The 26,988-nt window shown below is 40.6% G+C and overlaps 3 protein-coding genes across 4 annotated transcripts; 2 read left to right on the forward strand and 1 right to left on the reverse strand.

Annotated features, from left to right (window-relative positions):
- Nucleotides 1-909: 909 nt before the first annotated feature.
- tbc1d23 (TBC1 domain family, member 23) lies at nt 910-14,247 on the forward strand. Of its 2 annotated transcripts, XM_028028235.1 has the most exons (19): nt 910-1,059; nt 1,986-2,097; nt 3,187-3,292; nt 4,437-4,641; nt 4,724-4,847; nt 4,932-5,056; nt 5,134-5,180; nt 5,651-5,754; nt 5,850-5,972; nt 6,478-6,570; nt 6,640-6,810; nt 7,786-7,828; nt 8,002-8,108; nt 8,801-8,943; nt 9,125-9,169; nt 10,453-10,541; nt 11,079-11,214; nt 11,342-11,536; nt 12,532-14,247. In XM_028028235.1, the coding sequence occupies exons 1-19, from the start codon at nt 1,025-1,027 to the stop codon at nt 12,614-12,616; spliced, it is 2,088 nt and encodes a 695-aa protein (XP_027884036.1). In that variant the 5' UTR covers nt 910-1,024; the 3' UTR covers nt 12,617-14,247. The 2 variants fall into 2 exon arrangements, with proteins under 2 accessions (XP_027884036.1, XP_027884037.1); XM_028028236.1 differs by lacking the exon at nt 9,125-9,169.
- A 1,483-nt stretch (nt 14,248-15,730) lies between these two features.
- Nucleotides 15,731-21,766, forward strand: nit2 (nitrilase family, member 2). Its single transcript, XM_028027221.1, has 10 exons — nt 15,731-15,849; nt 16,012-16,130; nt 16,307-16,427; nt 17,365-17,453; nt 17,564-17,657; nt 18,689-18,763; nt 18,832-18,910; nt 19,013-19,111; nt 20,051-20,106; nt 20,408-21,766. Exons 1-10 carry the CDS (start codon nt 15,822-15,824, stop codon nt 20,506-20,508), a joined length of 861 nt encoding a protein of 286 aa, XP_027883022.1. The 5' UTR covers nt 15,731-15,821; the 3' UTR covers nt 20,509-21,766.
- On the reverse strand, nt 21,694-26,948 carry LOC114150646 (ICOS ligand-like). The gene is made up of 5 exons (XM_028027220.1): nt 26,520-26,948; nt 26,112-26,435; nt 24,755-25,018; nt 23,995-24,159; nt 21,694-22,448 (listed from the first exon to the last, which is right to left on the reverse strand). Exons 1-5 carry the CDS (start codon nt 26,584-26,586, stop codon nt 22,381-22,383), a joined length of 888 nt encoding a protein of 295 aa, XP_027883021.1. The 5' UTR covers nt 26,587-26,948; the 3' UTR covers nt 21,694-22,380.
- Nucleotides 26,949-26,988: the final 40 nt, after the last annotated feature.

The raw sequence follows: 26,988 nt of genomic DNA on the forward strand, positions 1-26,988 counted from the left end.
CTGCTGATTTAAAGTAAACATCATGAACTATCTAGTTTCTTGACTTCTTAAACAGAAGTCAAGAAACCTGGAAGTTTCTTTTACACAGCAAATAAAAATAGTTCTATTTGTGTTCGCTGGCACTCAGTACACTGCAACCAGTTCTCTCATGTGAGGAAGCAGCTGACCGCAGAGTTAACCTAAGCAGACAAATTTTAAAAACTAATACACAATCTGATATTTGCTTAGTAATTACTTGGTCTAACTTCTCAGGTGCTTGTGTTACTTTCTAAACAGCAAAAGTTGTTTTTTTTACAGTTAGAAACTGAAGATTTATCCTCGGTTGTATAAATATAACATATTTCTCGTGTTGTGGAAGTTTACATGTCTTTAAGTCAGTGGTGTCCAAAATATTTTGCCACAAAAACCAAAATATTTTTTTAGTTGGTATTTATTGGTGGTCCTATTTAACTTTAAGTAAAATAGCAAATGGCATGATTAAAGGACGAATATGCATGTTGTTCCTCATATTTTCCATTTTAACATTTCAATGTCAGTAAAAACAATTTGTGCCAACAAAAAAAAAAAAGAAAGTTTCCATCTGTGTCGGTGATGGTGGGTATGGGGAGCGGTGGTAGGGTGGGGGCATCTTACATTACCTTTGATTTGCTTTATTACCTTTGAATTTCAGGGGTTCCTTTATTTGCTGGTTCTGAATTGCAGTCAGAGCCTCAGGAAATCAATCCGACGGCCACAAATGGCCCCCGGGCCTTATCTTGAACAACCCTCAAGTCATTCAGTACTGCTGCGCTTGTCCCGTTCTAGCAAACTAAAAAAAAAGAGGTGTCTAAAAACAACAGGGATAAAAAATAAAAAGTTGTTTCTGTAGTTATGGAGTTGTTCATAATGAGAGTATCCGGTTTTTACACGAGTTCCCGTTGAACTCGTTGAGCTCTCCGGGTAATCTCAGCTGCTCATTAGCGACAGCTGTGCGTGACGTCTTCGCCGTGGTGACGACACGTGACGTGTCTCTGTCAACAGAACAATGGCGGATACCGTGGAGGAAGCGCAGGGCAGCTGGTGAGTCGAGTTGTTGGCTTTAGATGTTTGGAGAATATTGGTCGGTCGTCAGGAAGCGGTGAGGGTTTCATTTGTTTAGTTCCCGCTGTGAAATAATGAAAATGTATTTTGTGTCGCCGCTCATCTAACAGTAGGTGGTAAATCTAAATCCAGTTCGGTGGCGGCAGCTAGCCTGCTAATACAACAATTAGCCAAGTTTCTTAGCAGAACATCATAGATTGAAAAATGGAGCACAAAAAGTGAAGTGTTTCTTTAAAAAAAAAACTGTCTGCGGTTCATGTTAGAATCATTTTAGGTCACTGAACCAGATAAGGTTCAGTATATGTACTTGTTAGCCAGCATGCTAGTAACTAGCCCCATTTCCTTAAATCCAACATTTCCAACCTCACTAGCTTTATTCTCATTTGTAATATTTAAACTACGTGGTGTGATGACATTTTGTGTAATATTATCACCAGAATTCATGTAAATATTTTTTTTATCCATGTTATGAAGTAGTGGTTGATTCATAAAGTACTTTTGCCATCAGAACAATTTCGTTTACTGTATTTTACTGTAAATTAGCCTATATAGACCGCTACTGAAGGTTTCCTAACAACTGTCTTCCACTGGTGTAAATAGTCTTGTTATTGTATTGATCAATTACTAAAACTGTCTATCAGCATTTGATTCATATTCAGCTCAGAAATTAAAAAAACAGTAGTTGGCATTTAGAAGAATAACAGTTTACTGTGGTTATAAAGAGGAAAAGCTTTGACATTTCCCACACGTGATGTTAGCAATGTACAATTGTTTAGGACTGGATTCTGTAAGAATATCTTAAGTTTGTTTTTAGCTATAGAAGAACTCCACAAGGGTTTTATATGATCCATCTTATTGTTGTTATTTTTTTGTTTTTATTTTAACTGTGTGACATTTCCCCTCAGGGACCAGGATTTAGCTGAGGCTCTGGACTCTGGTGGGTCAGACAGTGAGATGGAGAGGGGCATCATGCAGATCCAAGAGCATTCAGTTGAACACAAAGCCAAAATGTGGAAGGTAAAGAGCCTGTCTTTTATGTATAAGATGCCTCATGTGCTGCACTTCAAAGTATTGCCTTAAAATAATACAGTATTAAGAGCAAAGGGAGGTTAGAGTAAATACGAGTCTGACTCTTACCGCTGTGTCCATACACCTAAATCATTACATCGCCAAATGTTTTTGTGATTTATACAGATTTTTCACATTTACAAGGGCACACAAAACCAAATGTGAGAAAGGCCTTAGAATCTGTTTATGCCTTTTCACTGCTCAGTGATGTAAAATCCTGCAATCATTGCAAAATAGACAACAAGGAGTTCTGAAGTACTGCGATCAACATTTTAAATCCATATTGCCCCTTACTAGGCCACAGATAATCAGTTCATGTTCAATTGACGTCACTTATACGCCCCTTTCTGACACACCTCCAGTCTGTTATTTTTGAAACAGCATTCCTAACATACTTATTATTGTATTAGGTATGCAAGTAATTACTGAAAGACGAGTAGTTTCAGTCTAACCTCTGTGAAAGTTTAGTTTAATATTTAACAAGTCAAAGAACAAAAGAACTTGACCATGTTAAATAAACCTTAAACTTTTTATTAAAGCTAAAAGGCATTCTAAAACATGGACATTATTTATTACATTGAATAGTCCGGTCCCTATAATCTTTATAGTAAAGCAGAGAGGTGACTGTTGGCCTTCATTTACGTACCGCGAGAGGCGGGGTCTCAGTGGCGCTGGCTTGGAACCCTTTCATAACTGCTTGCTTTTCTATTTCCCTTTTGTTTCACCAATGACCATTTAATCAATATGGTTCTGGAGGACTTGTTTGAGATATCTGTAGGATTATCCACAGAGGTCCAGTAGCGTTTGATATAAATATCACAATTGTCTGTAAATGGAGTGCTGGTTATAATTTTGCAGACAAGCACCAACAACTGAGAAAATCAGAACAATTTTTGGAGGAAGTTCCAAAAGTTTTTTTTTTAAGAATATAAGATAGAATATCAAGAATTTATATTAAATTTGTTTCTGTCTTTGCTTCACGCTACATTTAGCTCATAGGCTGATCTCTTCACATTTAATCTGTTTAAATGTCAACAGATTGCCCTGAACGTCTCCGGAAAAGGAGACAGCCTGTCCCCGTGGGACGGTGTGCTTGATTTACCAGAACAGACGCTCATTCACAACCGCAGTCAGCAGCTGATTGGTGAGTCAATTCACATGAACATCGCAATAATCCTTACTTGTAGGTGTCATCTATAAGTAAAAAAAAGCAAACATTAGGAAGACAACAAGCAACTTCAGAGCAGATAAACATTTACAACATTCTGGGTTCTAATCATTTTCAGATTAATATGACAAATGCAGAAAAAACAAGTCTAAAATGTGAAAATATTGTTATTTAGACTTTTAAATGGAATATAAAAACAAATCAAATGTTTCAAGGACGCACTGATCTATTTTTTTCACTTCCGATACTGGTACAGATGTGCGTATCGGCCGATACTGATCTGTTACTGAAAAGCAACTGAACTGACTTAAATTGTCTCTTTTTTTTAAACACGGACATAAATGTAGTGAATTACAAATGTATTTCATAACTCTGCCCCAGTACAGCACACTTAAATGCACCAATAGTTTGACAAGCTTGGTCAAACATGTAAAAACAACAAAACTTTAATTTGTCACGTCAGTGCAGCTAGGAGTAGAACAGCAATGTAAAATAAATCATAAATAAACTCACAGAAATAGATTCACTACCTTCAAACACACAAAAACTGCAACAAACTTTCTTTCAAATGGTTCAGAAAGTGCAAGTAGGAATTCTAAATATAAAGTTAAATAGATTGGAAAGCATGATGTTGATCAGAGCACCCAACATAGAATTAGACTGAATAGATCTGCCCTCATGGATTGGTCACATTGTTACCGATATCCAGTCTAGATTTTTTTTTATTCAATATCCTCACCGATACAGATGATGATATCGGAACGATGCGTCACAAAAAATTTTTGTTTAATGCAAGATGTCTGAAGGCTGTTCTTGAACAATGTGTCATTATCTGCTGAACACGGGATTATTACTTTAAAGCACGAGCTGAGGAGTCTTCTGGCTGCTGTTTTATTCTGAGTTCATAGAATTAAATTTCTTTCATGAAGTCTCACATCCTGACACCCGCTGAATCTGGTGAGGCTCAGAATAGAAACTCTTCTAAAAACGGATAAAAGTAAAACTAGACAGAGCTCGTTCTCCTGGGGCGTTGTTTTCGACTGTAACGCCTAAGACAACTTGTCTGTGAAGATATTAATCAGGCTTATGAGTGACCGCCCTCCTTCCCTGCCACGTTTAGACCAGCTGGGAGTTTCAGAGGAGGAGAGGGGCGAGATGGTGTCCGACGTGGAGTCGGTCATCACATTCTACTGCAAGTCTCGCAACATCACCTTCACCCCCGAGCTCAGCTTGCCTCACCTGCTCAAGCCGCTGCTGGGGCTGAAGTTGCCCCGCAGCGACCTCTACAACTGTTTCTACGCCATCGTGAACAAATACATCCCCAGGTAGAGCTTCCTCGCCATCATCCCATCTCCACACCCTCACTCGCCGGCGGGCTTTAATATCAACCGGGCGCTTTCGTTTCAGGGAGTGCGTCCCGAAAGGACGACCCTTCCACCTTTACAGACTGTTGCTGCAGTACCATGAGCCGGAGCTGTGCTCCTTCCTAGACACCAAAAAGATCACACCCGACTCCTACGCCATCAGCTGGGTAAGTCAGGACTTTCTGACAGTCGGGTCGAGTTGATGCTTTTCTCTCCGTAGCGTTGAGTGAAGTGTGTTTTTCTTTTTCTAGCTGGGGAGTTTGTTTTCTAGTCACTGCAGGCCCGAAGTTACTCAGGCTCTGTGGGATTCGTACCTCCAGCAGGCAGATCCTTTCCTCATCTTCTTCCTCATGCTAATCATCCTCGTCAATGCCAAGTGCGTATCCATTAGCGGGAGCCGTAGGATCATCAACACCGGTTGTTTTTGTTCTGATTATGTTTATTCACCCTCAGAGAAACCATCCTTGCAGAAGAAGCAGAGAGCAAAGAGGACATCATCAGTCAGTTTGTTTTACCTGACATGCACTGCAAAAGCACAAATTCTAATATTCCTGGTCTAGTTTCCAGTGCCGGATACACTGTATCAGAATAGGACAAAACTAACTTACAAGTAACTTTTTAGCAAGATAGAGGAATTTGTTTTAAGGCACTAATTTGTTAATTTTTTTTTTTTTAAAGTACTGGTTCCACAGGTAGATTATTTAACTTATAGCAAGATATTTTTCTCCCATGTTATAAATGAAATAATCTCCCAGTTGAAATAAAATCACTATCAAGGAATTATAGACTTAAAGAAAATCCCAATTTGTTGCTCAAAAGTTATCTGTAAATTGGGTTTGTCTTATTTCAAATGTACCAAGATATTTGCACTTGTTTTTGCAGTGCATGTTTACATTTGTTCACTATTCAGCCTGTTTTTTTTTTTTTAATTTTTGTGAAGTACACTCAAAAGAGAATTTCTCTGTTCCAGAAATGTTGGAGATGTCTCCTTCTCTGCTGGAAGCAGAAGACATTGAAGATTTGTTTTCATTGGCCCAGCATTACCAGAGCAAAACCCCGCTGTCACTTAGAAAGGTAAGGCTTTGTGTGCAGATTAGTGAAGCATTTTTTGTGTGTTTGTTATCTTGTTAAAGCAACTTATGTTTTTACCATCTTTGTCATCATGTTAGATGAATCAGAATCTGTTTGGTAGCAGCCTGGTGGCTCTTAAAGAGGAAGATACTGATCTGAGTCAGGCTCTGTGTCTCCCCGTGTCTGTCCCAGAGATCCTGCAGGCCAACCAGCTTCAACAGGTCAGTGACACACCCACACACACACCCCCACACACACACGCGCACACGATTTCAGCTAGGCCTGTCATAATAGCTAATTTTACTGGACGATAAATTGTCCCAGTAATTATTGCGATAAATGATGATAATGTTTTGAGACCATTTTCAAGTAATATATAGGTAATTATAAAATTAATAATGCAAGTTAACCTTCTCAAAGACCAATAAACTTTAATTTAGTAAAGAACACAAATAAAACACAACAATCAAAGGAAAACTAAAAGTAAAAACACACAAAACCAAAAAAATAAATAATGGATTACTATGTCTCTTGTAAATACACTTGCTCTTCAAAAAATATTTTTCATCAGACTGGAGATGATCAAGCTCATTTGAATTTATCAGTCAATTAATTGATGAATTGCTTATTGCAACAGGCTTAATTTTAGCCAGAAAATTCCCAGCCTTTGCAGAGCAAGCAGTTAGTTTGGTAAACAGACCGATAAAGATGCTTTTGGTGTTTTAGGACGGGGTGCGCTTCTTTGTGGTGGACTGTCGACCTGCAGAGCAGTACAACGCTGGACACCTGTCCACGGCCTTCCATCTGGACTCTGACCTGGTGAGAGACGCTAACGGTGTTGAACTTTTGTTCTTTCTTTCTGAAACATTTGAACTTTTCTTCCTGCAGATGCTCCAGAACCCGTCCGAGTTCGCTCTGTCTGTGAAGTCCCTGTTGGAGGCTCAGAAGCAGTCTTTAGAGTCAGGCTCCATCGCCAGCGGAGAGCACCTGTGCTTCATGGGCAGCGGGAGAGAGGAGGAGGACATGTACATGAACATGGTGCTGGCCCATTTCCTACAGGTGAAGAGCATGGCCCAGTGTTAAAAAGCGCATACCGATTTTATTCTGTTCACAGTAGAGTTTAGATTTATGGCCCGAGCCCTACTGGGCCACAATTATCTGCTTACCGTCTGGGTCGGGTCAGGCTTCCGTGGCACATTTAATAAACCTGCAAAACGTACAGCACAGAGAAAACCAAAGGAGAATGCACAATATAAAGTTGTGTTACTCCACATATTATGATGTTAATAGAGGAGTAGATAGTTTAACCTGCGGAGGAAATTAGGGGCAGACGTTAATCAGACTATAACAAGCACAGCGAACTGCATGCGTGCGCCTCTACTCTTATATAGTGCCGACCTTCCGCCTCACAGAGTGGCCTTCCCTCACGACTCCTCCCACTCAGCTCCTTCAGACTAGCCAGCAGCAATTAGCAAACACCTGGTGGAACTGCGTATCTGCTGACCTCATTATGGAGTTACTGCTCAGTGAAACGCTGGTCAAAATGTTGTTAAAGGATTAATAGAGGGGCCATGTTGTGATGATTTCATGAAGGCGGAGTTTCAGAAAGAGCAGAAGATTCTTAAAGAGACAGAGGCCCAATTACAAGGTGTTAAGTTACAAAGTCCATTTTGTTTCAGTTACATTTGATATATAAAGCATTTTTTAAATAACAACTGAAATGAACATAGTTATTTGATTGTGCTGTAAAATGATACTATGTGGCTGGAAAACACATAATACTGCCACTTTAAACTAAAGGTTTAAACAGGAGAAGTTACACTGTTTACTTAAATGGTGGTATAAAATCAAAATGAGAAAAATCTTAATTAAAATAATATGTCGCTTTGGGCTTTGGCTGGATTTTTATTTTACTTTGTTTTTTTATACCTGGTCTAAACTCTAGTTCACAGGAAACAGGAACATGTTTCATTGTCTTCCTGATTTGCAACCTCAGTTCTGCATTTTAAGCATTTTTTTGTTTCCATATTATAGAAAAACAAAGAATATGTGAGCATTGCTAAGGGAGGCTTTATGGGTAAGTAGGTTAAAGTCATTCACACACAGTTTCCAAAATATTTAAAAAAAATGTTTTAAGTATTTTTACAGTGGCACACAGGCTGCAAAAAATGCTGTGCTTTCAGTAGTGTTTCCTACATATGCTGCAGTGAAAGCTTCGCTGCATAAAGCTAACATTTTGTGCCGTTTCAGCCCTGCAGAAGCACCTGGTGGACATGAACGTTGAAGGCCTCGACTCTTCATACATGAACTGGATAGTCAGCACATCTGGATCTCACAGCAGCCTCAGCTCTGTGGATGTAGGTGGAGGAGAAGGAAGGAAACAGTTTCTCACAAACGACTTTACGGTGCCTTGCAAAAGTATTCTCACAATTTGCACAAACCTCTGCGTCTTTTAATGGGATTTTATTGTAATGTGCAAAGCATATTGAAGTGGGAGGAAAAGAATAAATGGTTTTTAAGTTGTTGTTTTTTTATGTAAACTCTTTGTGTTTGACTTTATTTTTTTATTTAATGCCCCTAAATAAAATGGAAGAGAAGTATGAAGAAAGGAAGTGTTGAAAGAAAGTATCTCCTATTATGCTAAAACATGTAGGTGATGCTTTTAATTTTTAGGGACTTGAATGCAGTCCCTTTAAAAATAAAATGCATTGCACACTTTTCTGATTTTAAAATGTATATATATATATGGTGTATATATATATATTTTTTGGAAGACAACATAAAGACTTTTTCCTTCAGTTTATGAATGATAAACCACTTTTGGTTCCTTCTGTCACATAAAATCCCAATAAATTAGACTGTGGCTTGACAAAGTGAGAGAGAGTGTAAGTCATATGAATACTTTCTCAATTCACTGACCTATAATTTATTTATTTTTTTGTTTAAGATTTCTATTGTTCTTTTTTTCATGATTGTCAGTTGCTTCTTGTTTGTTTTGGTTTTTTTTTTTGTTTTTTAATGTTATAATTTAATTTTTCCAACAACACAGGGAGAGTCTTTGAGCAGCCCTGGAGACGGCAAAGGCGTGAAGTCTCTGGTCAATAAAATGACTTTTGCTCTCAAGTCCAAGTCTGTTAACGTAAAGGAGAAGATGATCAGCTTCATTGAGAACACGTCTACGCCTGTAGACAGGTAGGAGCCCGGTTCCTTTCTCTAAACGCCTCTTCTCCATTAACTCTTAACTCACTCTTAACACCTCTCGTTGTTGGGGTGCAGTACATCTTCAATCGCGACTGAACGCATAATTGTTTGATGAAAGCTGCTGTTTAATGTACCAGTTTTGTTAAAGTCCCTGTGCCTTATTCTACACTAGAATATCTTTCAATCTGCCTTGGCCAGAGAAGGTGATTCCAGATCGGTAAGAGCTCCAAACATCCAGCTGTCTGTCACCAGCATGCCCACTGGCTATAGAGGTGCACCTGTCCCCCCCGAGACGCATTAAAGCATGCCTTAGCAACCAACATCTCTGCCTTACTCTGCTCACTCACTCATAACGACACATTCCCCATGCAGCCAGGGCAGGCTCTGTTTAACATGTTTATTTAAGGTCTGTTTTTCATGCTTTCACTAACGACATTTACAGAAGCTGCAGCCTTTAACAAAGTCTTCAGTCATCCTTGCTGAATCTTAAGGCATTTCAGGGTCAGCTTCGACTGTTTGCAGGCGCATCTCAATATGCTTACGGTTTATCTCAGTAGTTCCGTTCAGAAAGCGATGTAGTTCAAGCATTTATTTCTGTTGTCCCCATGTGCTGCGCAGAATATACACTCAGTACTTGGTTGGGGCTCCTTTTGCATGAATTGCCTCATCAGTGTGGCGTGGCATATATCAGTACACTTGAAATAAGACAAAACTAGTAACTTTTCATTGAGATACAGGCTTGTTTTAAGCCATTGATTCATTAATATTGTAATATTTCCACTGGCAGATTATTTAACTTATAACAAGACTTTTTTCCCATGTTATAAATGAAGTAATCTGTCAGTGGAACTAGTACTTCCTCATCAGTATTGAGGAACGCTTTGTGGCTTACCCTGCTTATGGAGGAAGTCTGTGACTGTCTGCTGAACATCTGTCAAGTCAGCAGTCTTCCTCATTCCTCTATCAAAGCTCCTTTTTTTTATTGGTCTTGTGTGACTTTCAAATTTTGAGGAAACTGAATTTAAACTTTCCATGACCTGTGAGCGATTATTTTTCAGAAATAAATGCTTGAAATACATCGAGTACATCTGTTCTTTGAATAAAATTAGTTAAATTAGTCCATGTTGCGATGCGCCTGACAGTCCGTCTTTCCATTTCAGTGTCTTCTTGCATGATAGTCAGGGCTGCGCAGAATGTTGGAGACAAACGCGACGCTGTGATTCGTTGGTCGGTAGCCCTGAATATCATGTCAATCTGTAAAGTAGAACCAAGCTGCAAGGCTCTTGCTTAACTTCTTTTTATATTCACCAGCATATAACCTTTTTTCTCAGCAGTCTGAGAGTCTCCATGTCATCGCTTTTTGTGTGCAAACTGGACGCCTTCTGCTTCTGAAAGCGTCTCTTTAACAACCGTTTGATATCTTTTTTTTTTTTTTTTTTAATCATTATTATTATTGGGTAATATCACAACATGCACCGCTTTGTTTCCTTCTGCAAACAGACACGTGAGCAGCAGCGACCGAGTTGGGAAACCGTACCGGGGCGTGAAGCCGGTCTTTAGCATTGGCGACGAAGAGGAGTACGACACAGGTAAAGGCTGGATCCGATATCTGTATCGGTCCCTATATTGAAAAGAATTCTAGATTGGATATCGGTGACACGTCTTGCTTTATTCTTTAGTTTACATTATATTTAGCATTCCTAATTGCACTTGTTGAACTATTTGAGGTTTGTTGCAGTTTGTTTTTTTTATCTGTTTGACCAACATAGTGAATCTATTGTTTTGTCAGTTTATTATTTATTTACATTGGGTGCTATTCTCCTAGTTGCACTGACTGAGCAAATGAAAGTTGTTTTTATATGTTTAACCAACCTTGTGAAGCTATTTATGTGTTTAAATGTGCTCTAATGCCGCAGAGCTATCAAATAAATGTGTACTTCAGTACATTTATATCTGCGTTTTAAAAAACATTTTAAGTGAATTCAGCTGTTTTTCTGTATCAAATCGGTATCGGCCGGTACTGAACCTCAGATATCGATATCGTAAGTGGAAAAAGTGGATCGGTGCAACTCTAGCCGAAACGTCTGTTTAGGAGATGAAATGAGCAGCATGTGTTGTTCTCCCAGATGAGATCGACAGCTCCTCGATGTCAGACGACGACCGAAAGGAGATTGTGAACATTCAGACGTGGATCAACAAGCCCGACGTTAAACACCACATTCCCTGTAATGAAGTTAAAGAAACCGGTCACATGTTTCCCAGGTGATTTAGTCTTTTTTTTGGCTCATATGATGACATTGAACACATCAGAATATATATTTTAAAAAAACAAGGATATGAGAAAACGTGCCTCTTGAACTCTGACTGTGTGTTTTTGTGTGTCTTCCAGTCACTTATTGATCACGGCGACCCACATGTACTGCCTCAGGGAGATTGCCTCCAGGAAAGGATTTGCTTACATCCAGTCCAGACAGGCGCTGAGCTCCGTGGTGAAGATCACATCCAAAAAGAAGCACCCAGAACTCATCACCTTCAAATTCGGGACCAACAATTCAGCTGGAGTGGAAATATCTGCAGTTGAGAGGTGATCATGTGTGAATAAACACGCCTTTTAAATATAAAAAGAAAAAAAATTCTTTAAAAAAATATACGGTTTTAAATTTTGACAGCTTACAGAGACATCAAGATACAAGTTGCATTACAGAGACGTCAAGATACAAGTTGCATTATGAACACAACAAAAACAAAGTTCTAATGTCTGCCTTTTAACAGTGGCTTTCCTCGTGTAAATTGCTCAACTGAGGTTGTCAGTGATGCGCAAGGTTCTGTCGCCTCAGCAATCAATCTCTGCAGTTCATTCAGTTTTGAAATGTTGAAAGCTTGAGATGTTTTTTTGTAGGTCTAAATTGCTTAATTGTAATGAATCGATTATTGAAATAATCGTCAACTAATTTAGTAATTGATTAATCATTAACTGGAGCATAGAGACAAATTGCTGAAAGAACAACACACTCTTAAAAATCTTAGATTTAAATAAAAGAACTCAGGAAATTGTGCCAATTTGTTTTTTATCCGATTAATCCTCAGAATAAATGATAGATTAATCAGTTACTATAATAATTGCTAGTTTCAGCCCTATAAATATTATTTAGGGATGTCAGAGTAAATTGGACTGAATACAGATTTAAGGCCCAGTTTTCAGATATTTTTATTTCTTAATGTTCAAAAACTATGCCTCGTATATTTTGAAAAACAGTTTTTTATTTCAATCATCTTGTATGTGAGTTGACCTGAATGCAAAGTCCAAATAAATAGAAGCTTTAAAACACGCTTGTCAAACAAGATGGCAGCCCTGGGCGTGCTGACATCACTCTGAACTAAGAAAACAGGAGTGAAAAAAAAAAAATTTAACTTTCAAAAACAGAAAATTTGATAAAAAAAATGTATCGCCCAGCCCTATATTCAAAATTGAGAAAGCATATTTGGTCAACTTTTAATCACTCCTATCAATAAAATAATTTGGTTTTTTTTGAGTGTTTTCGTGAAGCCAATCAAATATTTTCATTCTTCCTCTCCCAGATATTTGATACCAAACGCAGGCGACGCCACAAAAGTCATCAAGCAGCAGATCATGAAAGTATTAGACGCTCTGGAGAGCTCGTAAGCGCAGGCTGCGGTCGCAGCAGGCGACACAAACTGTGAGAAGACTCGTCTCCTCCCCCGCTCCCCCGTTCCTGGGCGTCCTCCCTCCTGGACAGATCCCAGTGCAGTGTTTGACTCTGACGCCCCCGCACCCCCTCCCGCTCCCCGTGTCTCCAGTTCCTGGGACGTTTTGGGACGCGCCGCCAACAGCAGGCCTGCGGGTCAGTGCTGCCCGTGTCCGAATAACTTAGGTGCTCCGCAGTCATCCAACCACTTTACTGTGACTAATTTAAGAAAAATCGGTTATGTCGTGTGTTCTTCCTTTTACAGTGCAGTTTGGCTTTGATGTTGCTCTGGCCTTAACGTAGCATACTGGCCACCCAGTGGCGAATCTATAAAACCCATGCATAACTGACCTTTTGATTTGTCTTTTAGTTTTCTTGTGATCTTTCTTTACATACTCGGTAAATTTATTATTCATCATTTTTAGTATGTGTCAGCTAAGCTACATATTGGCAACACTGGCACAGAATTCATGCTTTTTTTTTTTCTTTCTTTTTCTGATAACGTTTCTCCCTTTCCATCAGGTAGCCTTAAGCAGAAGTTATTTGAAGGTGTTTATATATATATATATATATATATATATCTAATGTATATACTGCGTGAACTGCTCTGTCAAAACAGAAATGTCATTATGAAAGCACATCCTGATGGAGAAAATACAGAAAACTGTGGAGGTTTGAAACATCCCTTGTTCCTACACTAAACGGTTTGCCTTTGAGTATTTCTGTGGGCCAATTTATTCTCATTTATCCTCTTTAGCATTCGTCTCTAAGCAGTTTGTAGCTCAAGAAGCCCCACCCAAGAGCTACGCTAGGATCACTCCAGGAGGTTCGGTGATTGCAGTCGACAAAAGCCGGAGGAACTCGTCCGCTCTTTCCTTCTCATTCAGTTTATTACGCAGGTCTCTTTGTTCGCCTCCTTGACTGGCATAGAAAATGTTTAGCTCCAAATAGGAATGAAACATTAGCTGACTGGTTATGTTTCCAGACCAGTTTGGTGTTTTTGGTTGTATTGATCCAAACCGAGCCGCTTCGGTTGGCCTCATGGCTGTGATGTCAGTTTTGGGCACCAGCAGCGGCGGCTTCGCCCATCAACATGCAGTTTATGTTCTCACATTTGCTTTTGCTTACCGACGCATTTTTGCTTTAAGGTTTCCTGTGCGGGCAGCATGGGGATCTATTTAAGAGGAAATTTCAGTTTCTACAGCACTCTGTAAATTGTATTTATTTCTAATCGCCCGTATAAAAACTAAAAATCTTTTGAGAAATGCCATGGGGAAAAAAGAAAGCCAAACTTGAAACAGAAGGTCTTAATCGGGTTTGTCTTTTGGTCCAATCCGTTCTTGTGTCGCCCTGTTTGTTGTGTTGTCGGTATTCTCTCTGACTGGAACATCCTCGACCGGGAGGGAGTTTTTACGTCACTCTGTAGCATCAGACACGACGCCGACCACTATTTTGAAATGAAAGAAGTATAATTTACTTTGCACCTTACTGTACTGCTATTGTTTTCTAAACATTTCTGGTTTTAATAAATGGAGATTATTGGACCGCACTTGTAGACATGTTTATTAAAAAAGTTCCATGTACTAAACTAAATGTGTGTGTGTGTGTGTGTGTGGTTAGTGAGAAATGATACAATGCCTCATAAACTATTTAAGGGTCACACACTCCTGCAATGGGAAACATTTTCTACTAGTTTAAAACATTAAAAATGGTCGCCAGCCTATCAGCTTTAGACATCTCATGGACTTAGGGTTTATCACATTATTTTGTGTAAACAAATACTGCTCTTGATTACCATTCTCATTAGTAATGCATTGCTTTAGAACTGGTCTCATTAAGAAGTGTGATTTGTATCACTAAACCGCACACAATAACTTCTTGTATTTATTGATGCTTTTATGGAACAAGCAGTGCAGAAAATAGTAAAACTATCGATCCCCACAATAAGGAAAGTTTTGGGGCGTTTTAAACATCAGTGATTGGAATTTATCGTGGCAACAATAAATAAGATTCTTATGAGAAATTTATCACAATAAACGATAAGATAAATTCCTGCCCATAATCCTGACAAGGCGGCTAGTTGACGCGAGAGGCGGGGTACACCCTGGACAGGTCGCCAGTCTGTCGCAGGGCAACACAGAGACATACAGGACAAACAACCATGCACACACACACTCACACCTAGGGAGAATTTAGAGAAACCAATTGACCTGACAGTCATGTTTTTGGACTGTGGGAGGAAGCCGGAGTACCCGGAGAGAACCCACGCATGCACAGGGAGAACATGCAAACTCCATGCAGAAAGACCCCGGCCGGGAATCGAACCCAGGACCTTCTTGCTGCAAGGCAACAGTGCTACCAACTGCGCCACTGTGCAGGCCCTGCTACAGGTCATAGCAGTAAAAAATATATAAATATATATTTGATCTAAACAAGCTCTAACACTTTGGTACTAATGTTATTTATTTATAAAATTGAGACTAAGGTAAAGATGTTTGGCAATAATACACAATGTGTTTCGAGAAATGTCAAAGTAAGTTAACAGCAATTGTCAAGCAGGGCGGCGGAAGAGTCATGATGTGGTCTTATAAAGCACTAGATTTTATTAGTTTGAGCAGAGAAATGTAAGCAGGCTCAGTCTGTGATCCTTAGAGGTTAAGATCATACTGAAGCAGTTTTGCACCAGCTGCATCTAGTTACATAAATGTTTGAAAACAGCAACTACAGATTAAGGTCAGGTGCTGACTGGTGTTAATCTTTTTCAAATCTATTACTGTTTTGTTGAAATTGATTACCAATGAGCAGTTATACTTTGGACTGAACTCTGGTTGGACCCCAACTTACCACCCACTGTGACGAGAATCTCAGCCTTTTCACAATAAAAGACCACGGTTTAAGGTCAGTACAAGAGACTCCCGAATTTATCACAGACAACTAATTTGTGTGGTATTTTTATTTTTACATGTTTATACTTATACTTTATCCAAAAAAAAACACACAACGTATGCATAGCTATATAATATTACAGTTAATGAAATTCTTGATTGTTGTTGAAATGAAAGAAAAGTAGATATGCTCTTATTTTGAAAAGTAAACATCCACCCGGAAGTACTCAGCACCCTGCTCTGCTTTAGACTTGGAGATGAGCCGAGTTCTGCACATATGAGCGCTGTGACGAGAATAATGTCGAGTAAGTATGAAAGTATTTGTGTGAGTTACAGTTTTTCTAACTAGTTTAAATTTAGCTGTGGTTTGATAAAAAAAAAATAATAATAAAAACCTCAGCAGTTGGTAACTCATGCCGTGTTGTCAGTAGTAAAGTCTCCGTGCTGATCGGGTTCTGTTGTCCCAGAGTTCCGCCTGGCTGTGGTCCAGCTGCAGGTGAGCAGCGTCAAAGCGGACAACCTGAGCAAAGTGCGGAGGCTGGTGAAGGAGGCAGCGGAACAGGGCAGCAAAGTGGTGCTGCTGCCGGTGAGGAGGTTATTTTTATTATTTTTATTATTATTTACTGTATACAGTGACCTTTGAGTTTCTTATCACTCTCCTTTGACAGTACAAGGAGTAACAAAATGTGGAAAAAATATTTAAATGGTATGAATATTTTTTTAAGGCACTCTCTGATAGTTTGCCTCCTCACCCCGATTCAGGAATGCTTCAACTCTCCGTACGGAACTAGCTTCTTCTCCAAGTATGCTGAGAAGATCCCAGGAGAATCCACGCAGATGCTGTCAGAGGTGGCGAAGGAGAACAAGCTGCATCTGGTGGGAGGTATGGACTCATGCGTCGCCATGGTCACCCACATTAAACCTTCACATTTGAGAAGAAAGTTGCAACCTTGTCTCCAAAGAAGCTGTTGATGTCTTGTTAGAAATTGCAGCTGAACGAGCTGCAATTTATTAGAACCAATATCGCAAATTGACATGCACTCGCAGCCTGTCTGTTTATTCTCAGGTTAAGATAGATTTACAAATTATTTTTTTCACCTGAAGAAATTCTGAGAAGTTAGAAATATTCAACCCCTTTTTTAATCCGATTCACCTCAATACGACCCAATGCATCTAATTACCTTCAGAAGTCACCTAATTTGTAAAAAAAATAAATAAAAAAAGGGAAAAAACTGGTTAGTATCTGCATTAGTGTATCAGGAAAACAAATAGTGAACACAGAAATTGGTCTTTTTTATTTATATTATATTAACATAATGCATAAAAGAAAGAGCAAAGCTCTATTATGGTGTAACAAATTTAAAACGGCACAAAATAATTAGGCGTAGTGGAAGTAAGTTAATATGTTTTCTCAAGAAGCTAAATAAATTATTCTACACTCAGGGCAAAGTATGCTGCCATCTAGAGGATGTTTTATGTATAATCCAAAGTGAGGAGGGAAATAGTATTATATGGAAATACATTTTATCTTTTTTTAATTGGCTTCCACTTCCAGAAAATACTGACTAATACAGATGAAAAGATTGCAGCTGGTCAGAATTTTGGAAACTTTTTCTCAGAGTTGATCAAAACATCTCTGATCATCATCACATTTGAGTCGCTGATAAAATAGAAAAGATGAACCGGATCACCGGGAGCTGGTGGGTCAGTGGAGACTGTGGAAAAATGAACGCAAATTAACAAACAATTAGCAAACAATCCAAACATATTCCATGTTCATGTGACTGAATGACTGAAGCCTCCTCCTTGTTGTTGAACAGGCTCGATCCCTGAAGAGGACGGAGGGAAGCTGTACAACACCTGCGCCGTGTTTGGTCCTGAAGGAGAGCTGATTCTCAAACACCGGAAGGTTTGCGTGTTCCTCACCCGCTCAGGTCTCCTTCACAGACGGAGCCGCGCCCCGGCGCCCACTGCGTTCGTGTAACCCCCCCCCCTACCCTCTGCGCTCTCTCCCAAAAGATTCACCTGTTCGACATCGACATTCCAGGGAAAATCCGCTTCCAGGAGTCCGAGACGCTGAGCCCCGGGAACAGCCTGTCCACATTCGACACGCGTGAGTGGCGGACGGGGGCGGCTCTCTTTGTGCACCTTGAACTTTTCCGCGTTTCATCACCGTTAGAATCGCACACTTTAATGTATTTTACTTGAATTTAAAAAACAAAACCTTTTTTTTCCCCATATTTTTCTACAACTAAAAATCTGAAGAATGTTTGGGGACCAAATAACTTCTACTTCATTGGTCTGTAATCTCTGGCACTTTGGACCTTCCATAATTTCCCTTAATAACTCTGACTTAAAATGATAAAGAATTAACTGGGGGTGCTACGATAAATCGGCCCCGATTCATTTAATTTTGGGAAGATTAGTGATCGGCCAAGAATTACATGTGACGCTGACCTCATCTACCTCAGCACAGGTATAAAAATCGAGATTTGTCTTCTTCTGCTGTCCGGTGGGAGAGGTTTGGCTGACAGCCGGCCCACCAGGTCCCGTCTGCACGTTTGCAGTTAACAATCGTCTCCCCACTGTTGCCAACTCGGCAACTTTCTTGCCACATTTATCAACGTTTCAGACAAAAATATCTGTACTGGCCAAACTCGAAGACAGCAGGTCGGGATTTTTAAAGGTCGTAATCGGCAGTCGGCTAGAAAACTGCAATCGGTGCATCCCTAGAATTAACTAATGCTTTAAATATACATTTAGTAACAAATACTGGCTTTATGTTATTGTATTTTTTGATTTTCCATGACACAATGACACTAAAAATGCAAACGATATTGTTTTAGATCCTTTTTTTGTAATTAAGTCGGAAACTGTTTTTTTTTTTTTTCATTTTCCATCTATTTCACCATTCCGCATAAAGACGCGTATACATCCTCTTTTCAGCAAACATTTTCTGTTTTTCTTTATTTTAAAACCTAAAAGCAGATGGAACGGACAAGCATTCCCGTCCCTGGGGTTGCCCTTTCACATAAAGCACGACAACATTTGACAAAATCTATAACGTTCAAGTGGTACGACCAGTGTCAAGTACATGAATCTTGTTTTGTTTTGTTCCCTCCCATGTCCTCTTGGCTTTGGCAGCGTTCTGCCGGGTGGGAGTGGGGATCTGCTACGACATGAGGTTCGCGGAGCTCGCTCAGCTCTACAACAGGAAAGGTGAGCGACTGAAAACGGCTCATTTGGACTGCCTGACAGAACGGCTGAAGAACATGTACCGTGCTCAGGCTGCCAGCTGCTGGTTTACCCCGGAGCCTTCAACATGACGACAGGCCCCGCCCACTGGGAGCTGCTGCAGAGGGGAAGGTGAGACTGGAGCACGCCTGCAAGTTTGCGTCGGGCCGTCGAGATCCACCGCCGCATTTAATAATCCAATCAAGATTCCTTTGCGTCATCTGTGTAACGCAGGGCCCTCGATAACCAGATGTATGTGGCCACGGCGTCGCCTGCCAGAGACGAAGCCGCGTCCTACGTGGCCTGGGGTCACAGCACCGTGGTGAACCCGTGGTAAGACCGCAGGAGCACGGACAGACGGGCGGCAACGGGAACAGCCGCCTATTCTGAGTCTGTCTTTATCCTTAAAAAACAAAACAACAAACTTGTTACGGCGTAATTCAGTTAAATGTGATGAGGCTGAAAGTCAACGCTTTGAGAACACCTGTGCTCTTATAAACTGAGGCTGCAGGTAGAAACTCTTTTAGTAATCGATTAATCTATCTACTCTTCTGAATTGTGTAACCGGATCAAACAAAATGGCACGCTGGGAGGGGTTTTCATTTAACCACGAAAGCCTAATTTGTACGATATTAAAACTGTAAATAAACTCGAGTCATTTATTTAAATAGGAAAAGTAAACATCGTATTGCCTAAAATGCAGTAGCAGCATTCATTTGGTGAACGCTTGATCATTTGCAGCAAAGGATGAAGCTGTAGCTAAAAAGATACCTGTGAAAAGCCGCAGCCCGTTCTGCTTCATTTAACATCAATACAGTAAAGATCTGATCTGTTGATTTTTATTATTATTTATTTATTTATTTATTGGATTAACCAATTTAATAACTTGAAATCAAACGTCTCCTGGTTCATAGGAGATTTAAAATAATAATAAAAAAGAATTTGAGGCTACAAGTGTCACTTCAGGAATTCTTAGTTGAACATATTTCCTGGCATAGAAGGGCTTTTTAAAAAAAAATCTTAACATAAAAATGTAAATATTTTTTGAACGGTTTTGCCTTCCTTACCGCTCTAACTGTGTTGTTCTTTTAGAAAATGGCCTTTTTCGAGTCTGTGAGTGATTAATCGGTTACTAAATTAGTTGACGACCGTTTCGATAACCGATTAATCGCTTATCAATCTGATTTAATTGTTTCAGCCGTATTGCAAACCGTTGCTGATGCTCTGTGCGGCCGCTGGATCCGATCTGAACCTGTTTGGATGTTTTTACAGGGGAGAGGTAATCGCCAAGGCCGGGCCTGAGGAATCCATCATCTACGCTGATATCGGTGAGAATCAGAGGTCTTTCCCTCCATCTGAGCTTTGGTACAGGAAGCTAAGAAAAAAATATTACTCGATACACAGGACTTCCAAGCAGTCTGGTAAAACTGTGGAGTAGTTTGGGATTTGATTTCAGGATTTTCCAGATCTGGACTGGAGAAAGGAGATAGTTTTGTTTCTAGATTTTATTCCCCACAGTAAATGTCGTCCCTCCAATCGTCCCCCCTCCCTCCCACATGTCAGACTGTGTTTTCCTCTGTGATGAGGTTCTGCATGTTCTGACTCTGCATGTGTGTGGCCCGACTCCAGACCTGCAGTACTTGGCTGACATCCGGCAGCAGATCCCAATCAGCTCCCAGCGTCGGGACGACCTCTACGCCGTGACGGCCGTGCAGCAAGGATCGGGCTGAACGCTCCAAACAGGATCACGCTCCTCTAAATATGTGATTTCGGAAAATCCCAACGTTAAATAATCTTGGTTCTTGTCATCAAGGAGACTGGCTGTTAATATTTAGTGCTTGATGGAGCGATTGCGTTAGCCAGTCGTGCGTTTGAGTCAGAAGGGGAGCTCTGACTCAGGACCAGCCTTCACGTGAAGAACGACGAACCGGGAGGGAAAACGGTCAAGGAGAACTTTATTTTATTTTCATTTTTCCTCCTGAACCATTTAAATGTGTGATTTGAGCTCGTGTTTAAATGCCGCAGTTTTACGTGTGTGTTTCTCTGCTCTGGTTGCCCACCCAAATCCAGGTTAATAAAAAATGTTAAAAAAATCCCAGACTCACTAACTAAAGTGTTGATTAACTCGGAGATGCTAAGTAACAGACGGAGCTGTACGACATGCGATTCAGATGCAATAACAGACACCACATCTGAAAGATGTTTTTTTTAATAATAAGTCACCAAAGCACCTATTTGTGGTCAGAATAAATCCTTACTTCAGCCCCTTGTGGCTTTAAAATTTAGGGAAAAAAAGGGAAATATCTTATAAACCTTCACTTATGGAGGCATGTCATTGATTAAACCAGACAAGCTTTATTTAGAAAGCATCCTCTCTAAATTAAGGGAACTTTAAAATGTTTACGGACAATTTAAAGTGCTTCACCTAACGAAGAACAACACACAATAAAGACATGCATAAACTCCATGGCTAACAGTAGCGCCAAACATAAAAGTACTGCAATGCTCCTAAGAACACTGTGTTCAACATAAAAGTTAGCCAGCGCTTTGTTTAGTTTTTTTTAATAGAAATTATATTTCTACAAGGCAAATAATTTAATAGAAATCAGCAGTGGTGACATAGTATAAGAATATTGGTTGGGCTCCAGTGAGTTTCTTCATTTCCTGAACAAACAGAAGGGTTTTTGCTCGACTTAAAGGCAGATTGGGTGAAAGCGGGGAAAAAACATAAACTATGCAGCTAACATGGTTTGAAATGCTTTACAGCATGAACCAAAACCAGAACCTTGAAGCAAAATGAAAAACGTGCGATCCAATCGAGGGATAAAAAATAGTCACAATGGAAAAAAGTCACAGCCGGTGATGGGGGAAGTTTCTTCTGTTACCTATGAGTACTGTAAGAATTAAACAGTGTCTGTGTGTAGGCACGTTTTTGGCAAAAAAGCATCAATAATGTCCCAGAGTTGGGGCAAAAAAAAAAAAAACGTTCAGAAGAATTTGTGGTTTGCTAAAGAGAAATAATTCCAACAATTGACCCCAATCTTTGAATTCAATTTACACTACACTATAATCATGAGGGGTTTGGGATCACAATATGTGGAAACTTCTCACTGTACACCATCTGGTCTGTTTGTTGGGTACCAGGAATCGGTTCCAAATACTCGAGGAGGAGGTGGTGCCGCGTTATACTGAAGAGGAAATTGGTGCTTTAACAGGATGATGACCGCCCAAAACACCAATAAGTGACCAGTAACAGCATTACATTATGGAGTTAGCCGCCCGATCTTTGGACTTCACCATCAAAAATCCATTTTTCCTCACTTCCTGTAGAGTAAGAGGAAATTAGACGCATGTTCTCATTAAGAACAGACTGTGCCAGGCTACTAGTGTCCTTGTCATTTCTGACTGGAATCAATCAGCCGGCACATTTAAGAAAAAAAAAAAAAGTAGACGGCAAGCTTAGGATAAGCATCTAGAAAATGCAACACAATGATTCAGAAGTATTTACATGTCAGTGCTTTTTTTTTGTTTGTTTGTTTGGACTGATCATAAAAAAGTGGTGGTGGATCCATAGATGAACTTTTTTTTCTTGTCCTTTTCTTTCACACGTCAGTCTCTTTTGGCTCCGGCGTCATTTCCTCGGTCGCCTGCTTGTACTGATATCGTCGACCTGATGGAAACAAACATTCAGTCAGACACGCCGGCAAGCGCAAGGCGGCTCACTGTTGTCAGAGGAGCTTTCTGTTTACACATCCATACTGTGACTTACAAAAGTATTTACACCCCCTGGATGTTCTTTTTTTTTTTTTTTTTTTTTTTTTGTCATGTTGCGTATTTTATCGGGATTTATTGTGATAGAAGTAGAAGTGCTTGTCAACATCGGCCAAATCTAGGTTCTGAAAAAGAGAACTTTTTGACCAAATCATTTTATTTCCCACATACGCCATTTTTGCCTTCGTTCCCTCTAAATGAAATTAATGCTGAGCCGCAGTGACTTTCCTAAACCATTTCCAAACATACCATCCAAAACCGATTGTTGTAATTAGCTTACCCACATTTTTAACCATATTTTTAGGTTTTTAAAAAAATCTAGACGTCATTACAGAATAATATAACCTTATTTTTAATGAAAATATAAGACAAAAAAGGCTCACACCACAGTTAATAATCGCAGCTGCAACTGCTGCTCAAACTCTAAGCAGGTGTGTTGCATAAACACACTCAAAAGACCAACGTGCCAAAAACTAACGTAGTCGTATGTACACCTCGGACCAGTTTGATTTTATCTTTGACCAAAACGATTAAGAGCCTCTTCCACCACCTTCAGAATGATTGACTGAAAATAGCTAACTGAGATAATGTCTAATAATAATACAAACCTTTCCACAACATGACCCCTGACCTTTCTGCCGGTCACTAACAAAACTCTGGACTTGTAAGCAAAACAAACCACACACTGGGCTCCATTTATTAATTAGGGGATTTCAAGAGATTTTATTTAGGGGCATCAGAGTAAAGAGAGGTAAATGTCACACAGATTTATATTTGGGAAAAAATAAAGAAAGAAATAATGATTGAACCTGCAACTGCTGCTCAAACTCCATGGATGGATGGATGGAAAAATGAAAAAAAAAAAAAAAAAAGACAAGCTTTTCCTTTTTGTGTTTGAAATGTGACGAAAATGTGAAAAAGTTAGAGCAGCATGAATAACTTTTCAGAGGTATAAATAAACCTGGCCTGGTTCAGCCTGGAACAGCAAAACACATCAAGGTGGAGTCAAATCCTAGTTTGGACACTTCGCATGTTGGATCTTACTGGGTTCACCTTCAGAGTGAATTTATTTATAGTTATACTGAAATCAAGGAGCAATGAGGTTGTAAATAAACAGATCCAACTCAATGCACATGATGAAATTCCTACTGAGCTGCATTCTGTACCGACAGCCCCCCAACAACAAAGGTACATACATTGATATTTAAAAAGATGAAGAAGCAGGAACAAAGATATATAAAAGGAACTTCTGTGTTAGAGTTTCACACCTAGCTTGAGAGTTTTGTGAAGCTAGAGTTTTAATAGTTTTAAATGAAAACTATTAGTTTTGCACATATAGCTATTTGTGCAGATTAGATGCCGTTTCATGCTAACTCGAACGGCCTGAGTTGAAGAGCATTCCTGGTTTCCTCGCTCCGCTTTCCGGAAAGTATCGATCGGCTCACCTCTCCGTGGCTCCACGTATTCCTTCTTCCTCTGCTTGCTTATCTTGTCCAGGTGGAGCTGATAGTAGATCCCGGCGAGCACCATTATGGCGACCACCACGCACAGGACGGTGCTGAAGATCCACATGCCCTGCGACGCGCGACTCCCGCTGCTGCTGGCTCCCACTGCGAGCCCAAACAGCGAACAGAGTGACGGCGTGTTCTGGCATCCGACGGAGAAGACCTGACAGAAGGTCTTCTTCAAATTAAATAAAATTGGTGCCGATAACATTTTGCTGCACATAATTGTGCAGCAAAATGTTTTTTTGTTTGTGCCACTACTAGAGATATTAGTAAATGTTTCCAGAGGTCATCAAAGGTCAATCAGCCTCCCTCCCCCTCATGTACCAAATCAAGCAAATTTGGTGTCAATCAACTGTGCTGCAAATATATTTGTTGCACAAACATTGCACAATCAATTTATAGCAATTTTGTTCATGTTGCACTTGTATTGAAATCTTAAAAATTATAATGGCACAAACAAAAACATTTGCTGCACAAACTTATCATAGTTGACGGACGCCATATTTTGTTTGATTTTTTAAATGTGGACTGACTGCTTGACCTTTGATGACCTCTGGAAACATATCTTAACATCTTCAAAATGATAGCGGCACAAACGAACATCTCTGCAGCACAAAGATTTCTGCTGCATGTTTGACACCAATCCCGTTTAATTAGAAGAAGGACCGTCGTCACCGAGCGCCAGCGTTAGACTCACGTTTGGCCGTCAGGGTTTCATTCGTGGACGGATTCGTGACGGTGCACGACACGGTGTCGTCTTTGGATACGTTGACGGTCAGCTGGCTGGTGACGTTGTACAGATGGGAGTCGGGGAGCGCCTGGGCCCGGGTCGTCACGGCGCCGTCGGGGGGCTGCCGGCTGTCGTTGATGAGCCAGTAGACGACAGGCTGGGGGTAGCCCCCCCAGGACCGACACAGGTAGGACGATTCTTCCTTCCTCACCTCGGGGATCCTAAAACTGGCTGCGACAACGACAAAACTCACAAACGTCAGGCTTTTTAAATGATTTTGTGATCGTTTACTGTAAGCACATCTGAATAAATTAGGATATGTTTGAAAAGATGGCTGTTGCTCAATAGTTAAATTGAAAAACTAAAATTTACTATGTAGATTTGTTCTTTTGCTAATAAAGAGAGCGTCTTCGTTAGGCTTGCCAGTAGAAAGCAAGAAGCATGAGGTGCTGTAAAACCTCTTGGTACAGATCTACATGGAGTTTGGACTCTTCCTCCAGACTCCACTAGTTGCACCTATTGCGTATGCACCTTTTTTCTACATAATTTTTGTCCTTCCACTCAACTTTCCATCAACATGCTTGGATACCACGCCAACAACCAGCTTCTTTGGTGACCACACAGAGTAGCTTACCTTCGCTTGTGCACAGTGACTGTGAGTGTCCAGTCAGCAGCCTTAAAGGGACAGTGCTATGTGTTTTCCAGACACATGATGCCATTTTATTAACACAATCAAGTAACTACGCTAACTTCAGTTGTTATAAAAATGCTACATATGTCAATTACATCTTAAAATAAATTTGACTCCCTGATTTAATTTCTTGCAATTGGGCCTCTGTGTCTTTTAAAAGTCCTGCTCTTTGGGAAGTCATCACAACATGGCTCCTTATTAACCCTTTAACGACATTTTTATCTGAGAATTAGCTCCTGTTCTGATCTCAGCAGATGCGCAGTTCCACCATGTGTTTGCTAATTGCTGCTGGCTAGTCTGAAGGAGCTGAGTGGGAGGCTTCGTCCACCCAGGCGTTCTGCACAGCTGAATGGTTGCTGTGGGCGATTCAAGGATTTGTCAAACATGCATGAGACAACGAAATCATTTTGTTGAGGGAATAACATTATAACATGATGTACAGCTGAAAAAATCGATTTTATGTAAAACTGCCCCTTTAAGCCCTGTAGACCAGATCACATCTGAAAGTCAGAATCACTAAAACTAGAAGGAAAAAAGTGCTCAAAACACAACACTCCTTTTGTGGCGCCTCTCTGTTTTAATTTATTATTTCAAGTCCTTTTAATTGATTTATTTCAATGTTGCGGAACTAACCTGCGATCCTGAGACACCTGGTACACAGAGGCGCGCTCTGGTTCTCCCCTGACAGCATGAACAGGCTGTATCGGCTCCCGTCGTGTTTGGGCTGAGCTGACGGCAGCTCCAGGGAGAAGTTCCCAGTGGCCGCCGCGTCTGTGGGAATCCTGGCATAATTCACGCTCCACGTCTCCACGTTCCCATCCCCGTCCCACAGCGACCTGAACACGGCCTCGTCGTGGTTCCTCCACTCAACGGAAAAGTTCAACCGTCTCCCCAAGTTGGGGTGGCAGGGCAGCAGCACCGGCTTTCCCACTTCACCGAGGATACAGCCTCGCTGCTCTGTGCGGAAAGAGAAACAGAAAGAGACGAGTGAGGTCGGTCGGTGCGACCCGCAGCGTGAGCAGACGGCCGGGGTCAGCTTACCCAGAGCGGCGCACAAACACGCGCAGCAGAGCAGCAGCGCCGCGCCGCGCCACGGTGCCGCCGGCATCGCGCCTTCCCTGGCGCACAGGAGCGCATACAAAGACCGCGGAGCGGCTCCTACGGCGTCTGGCTTTTCAGTTGGGAAAAGCGAAACTCGTCCATTATTGACGCACTCCACACACGCACGGAAATATGTCGGTTCGGCCTCACTTCCTCGTCCAGCCGCGCCGAGCCGTACGCACACCTTTCCACACGTTCAGTAATGCCGCGGCTTGTTCTGCCATACCTGATCTCCTGTTTTAGATCGGCAAAAAAATAAAAAATAATAAATAAATACCGCGGATAGGAGTTGATGTAAGAACAGTGAAGACTCCAGGCTCTTCAGTGTCGGTCAGTAAAGATCAGGTAAGGACCCACTTTATAGGTGGAGGTTGGTTTAACCTGCTGGACCGCTTTTTAGACAACACCC

This window comes from Xiphophorus couchianus, chromosome 9 (assembly GCF_001444195.1).
Source record: "Xiphophorus couchianus chromosome 9, X_couchianus-1.0, whole genome shotgun sequence".
Classification (NCBI taxonomy): Eukaryota; Metazoa; Chordata; class Actinopteri; order Cyprinodontiformes; family Poeciliidae; genus Xiphophorus; species Xiphophorus couchianus.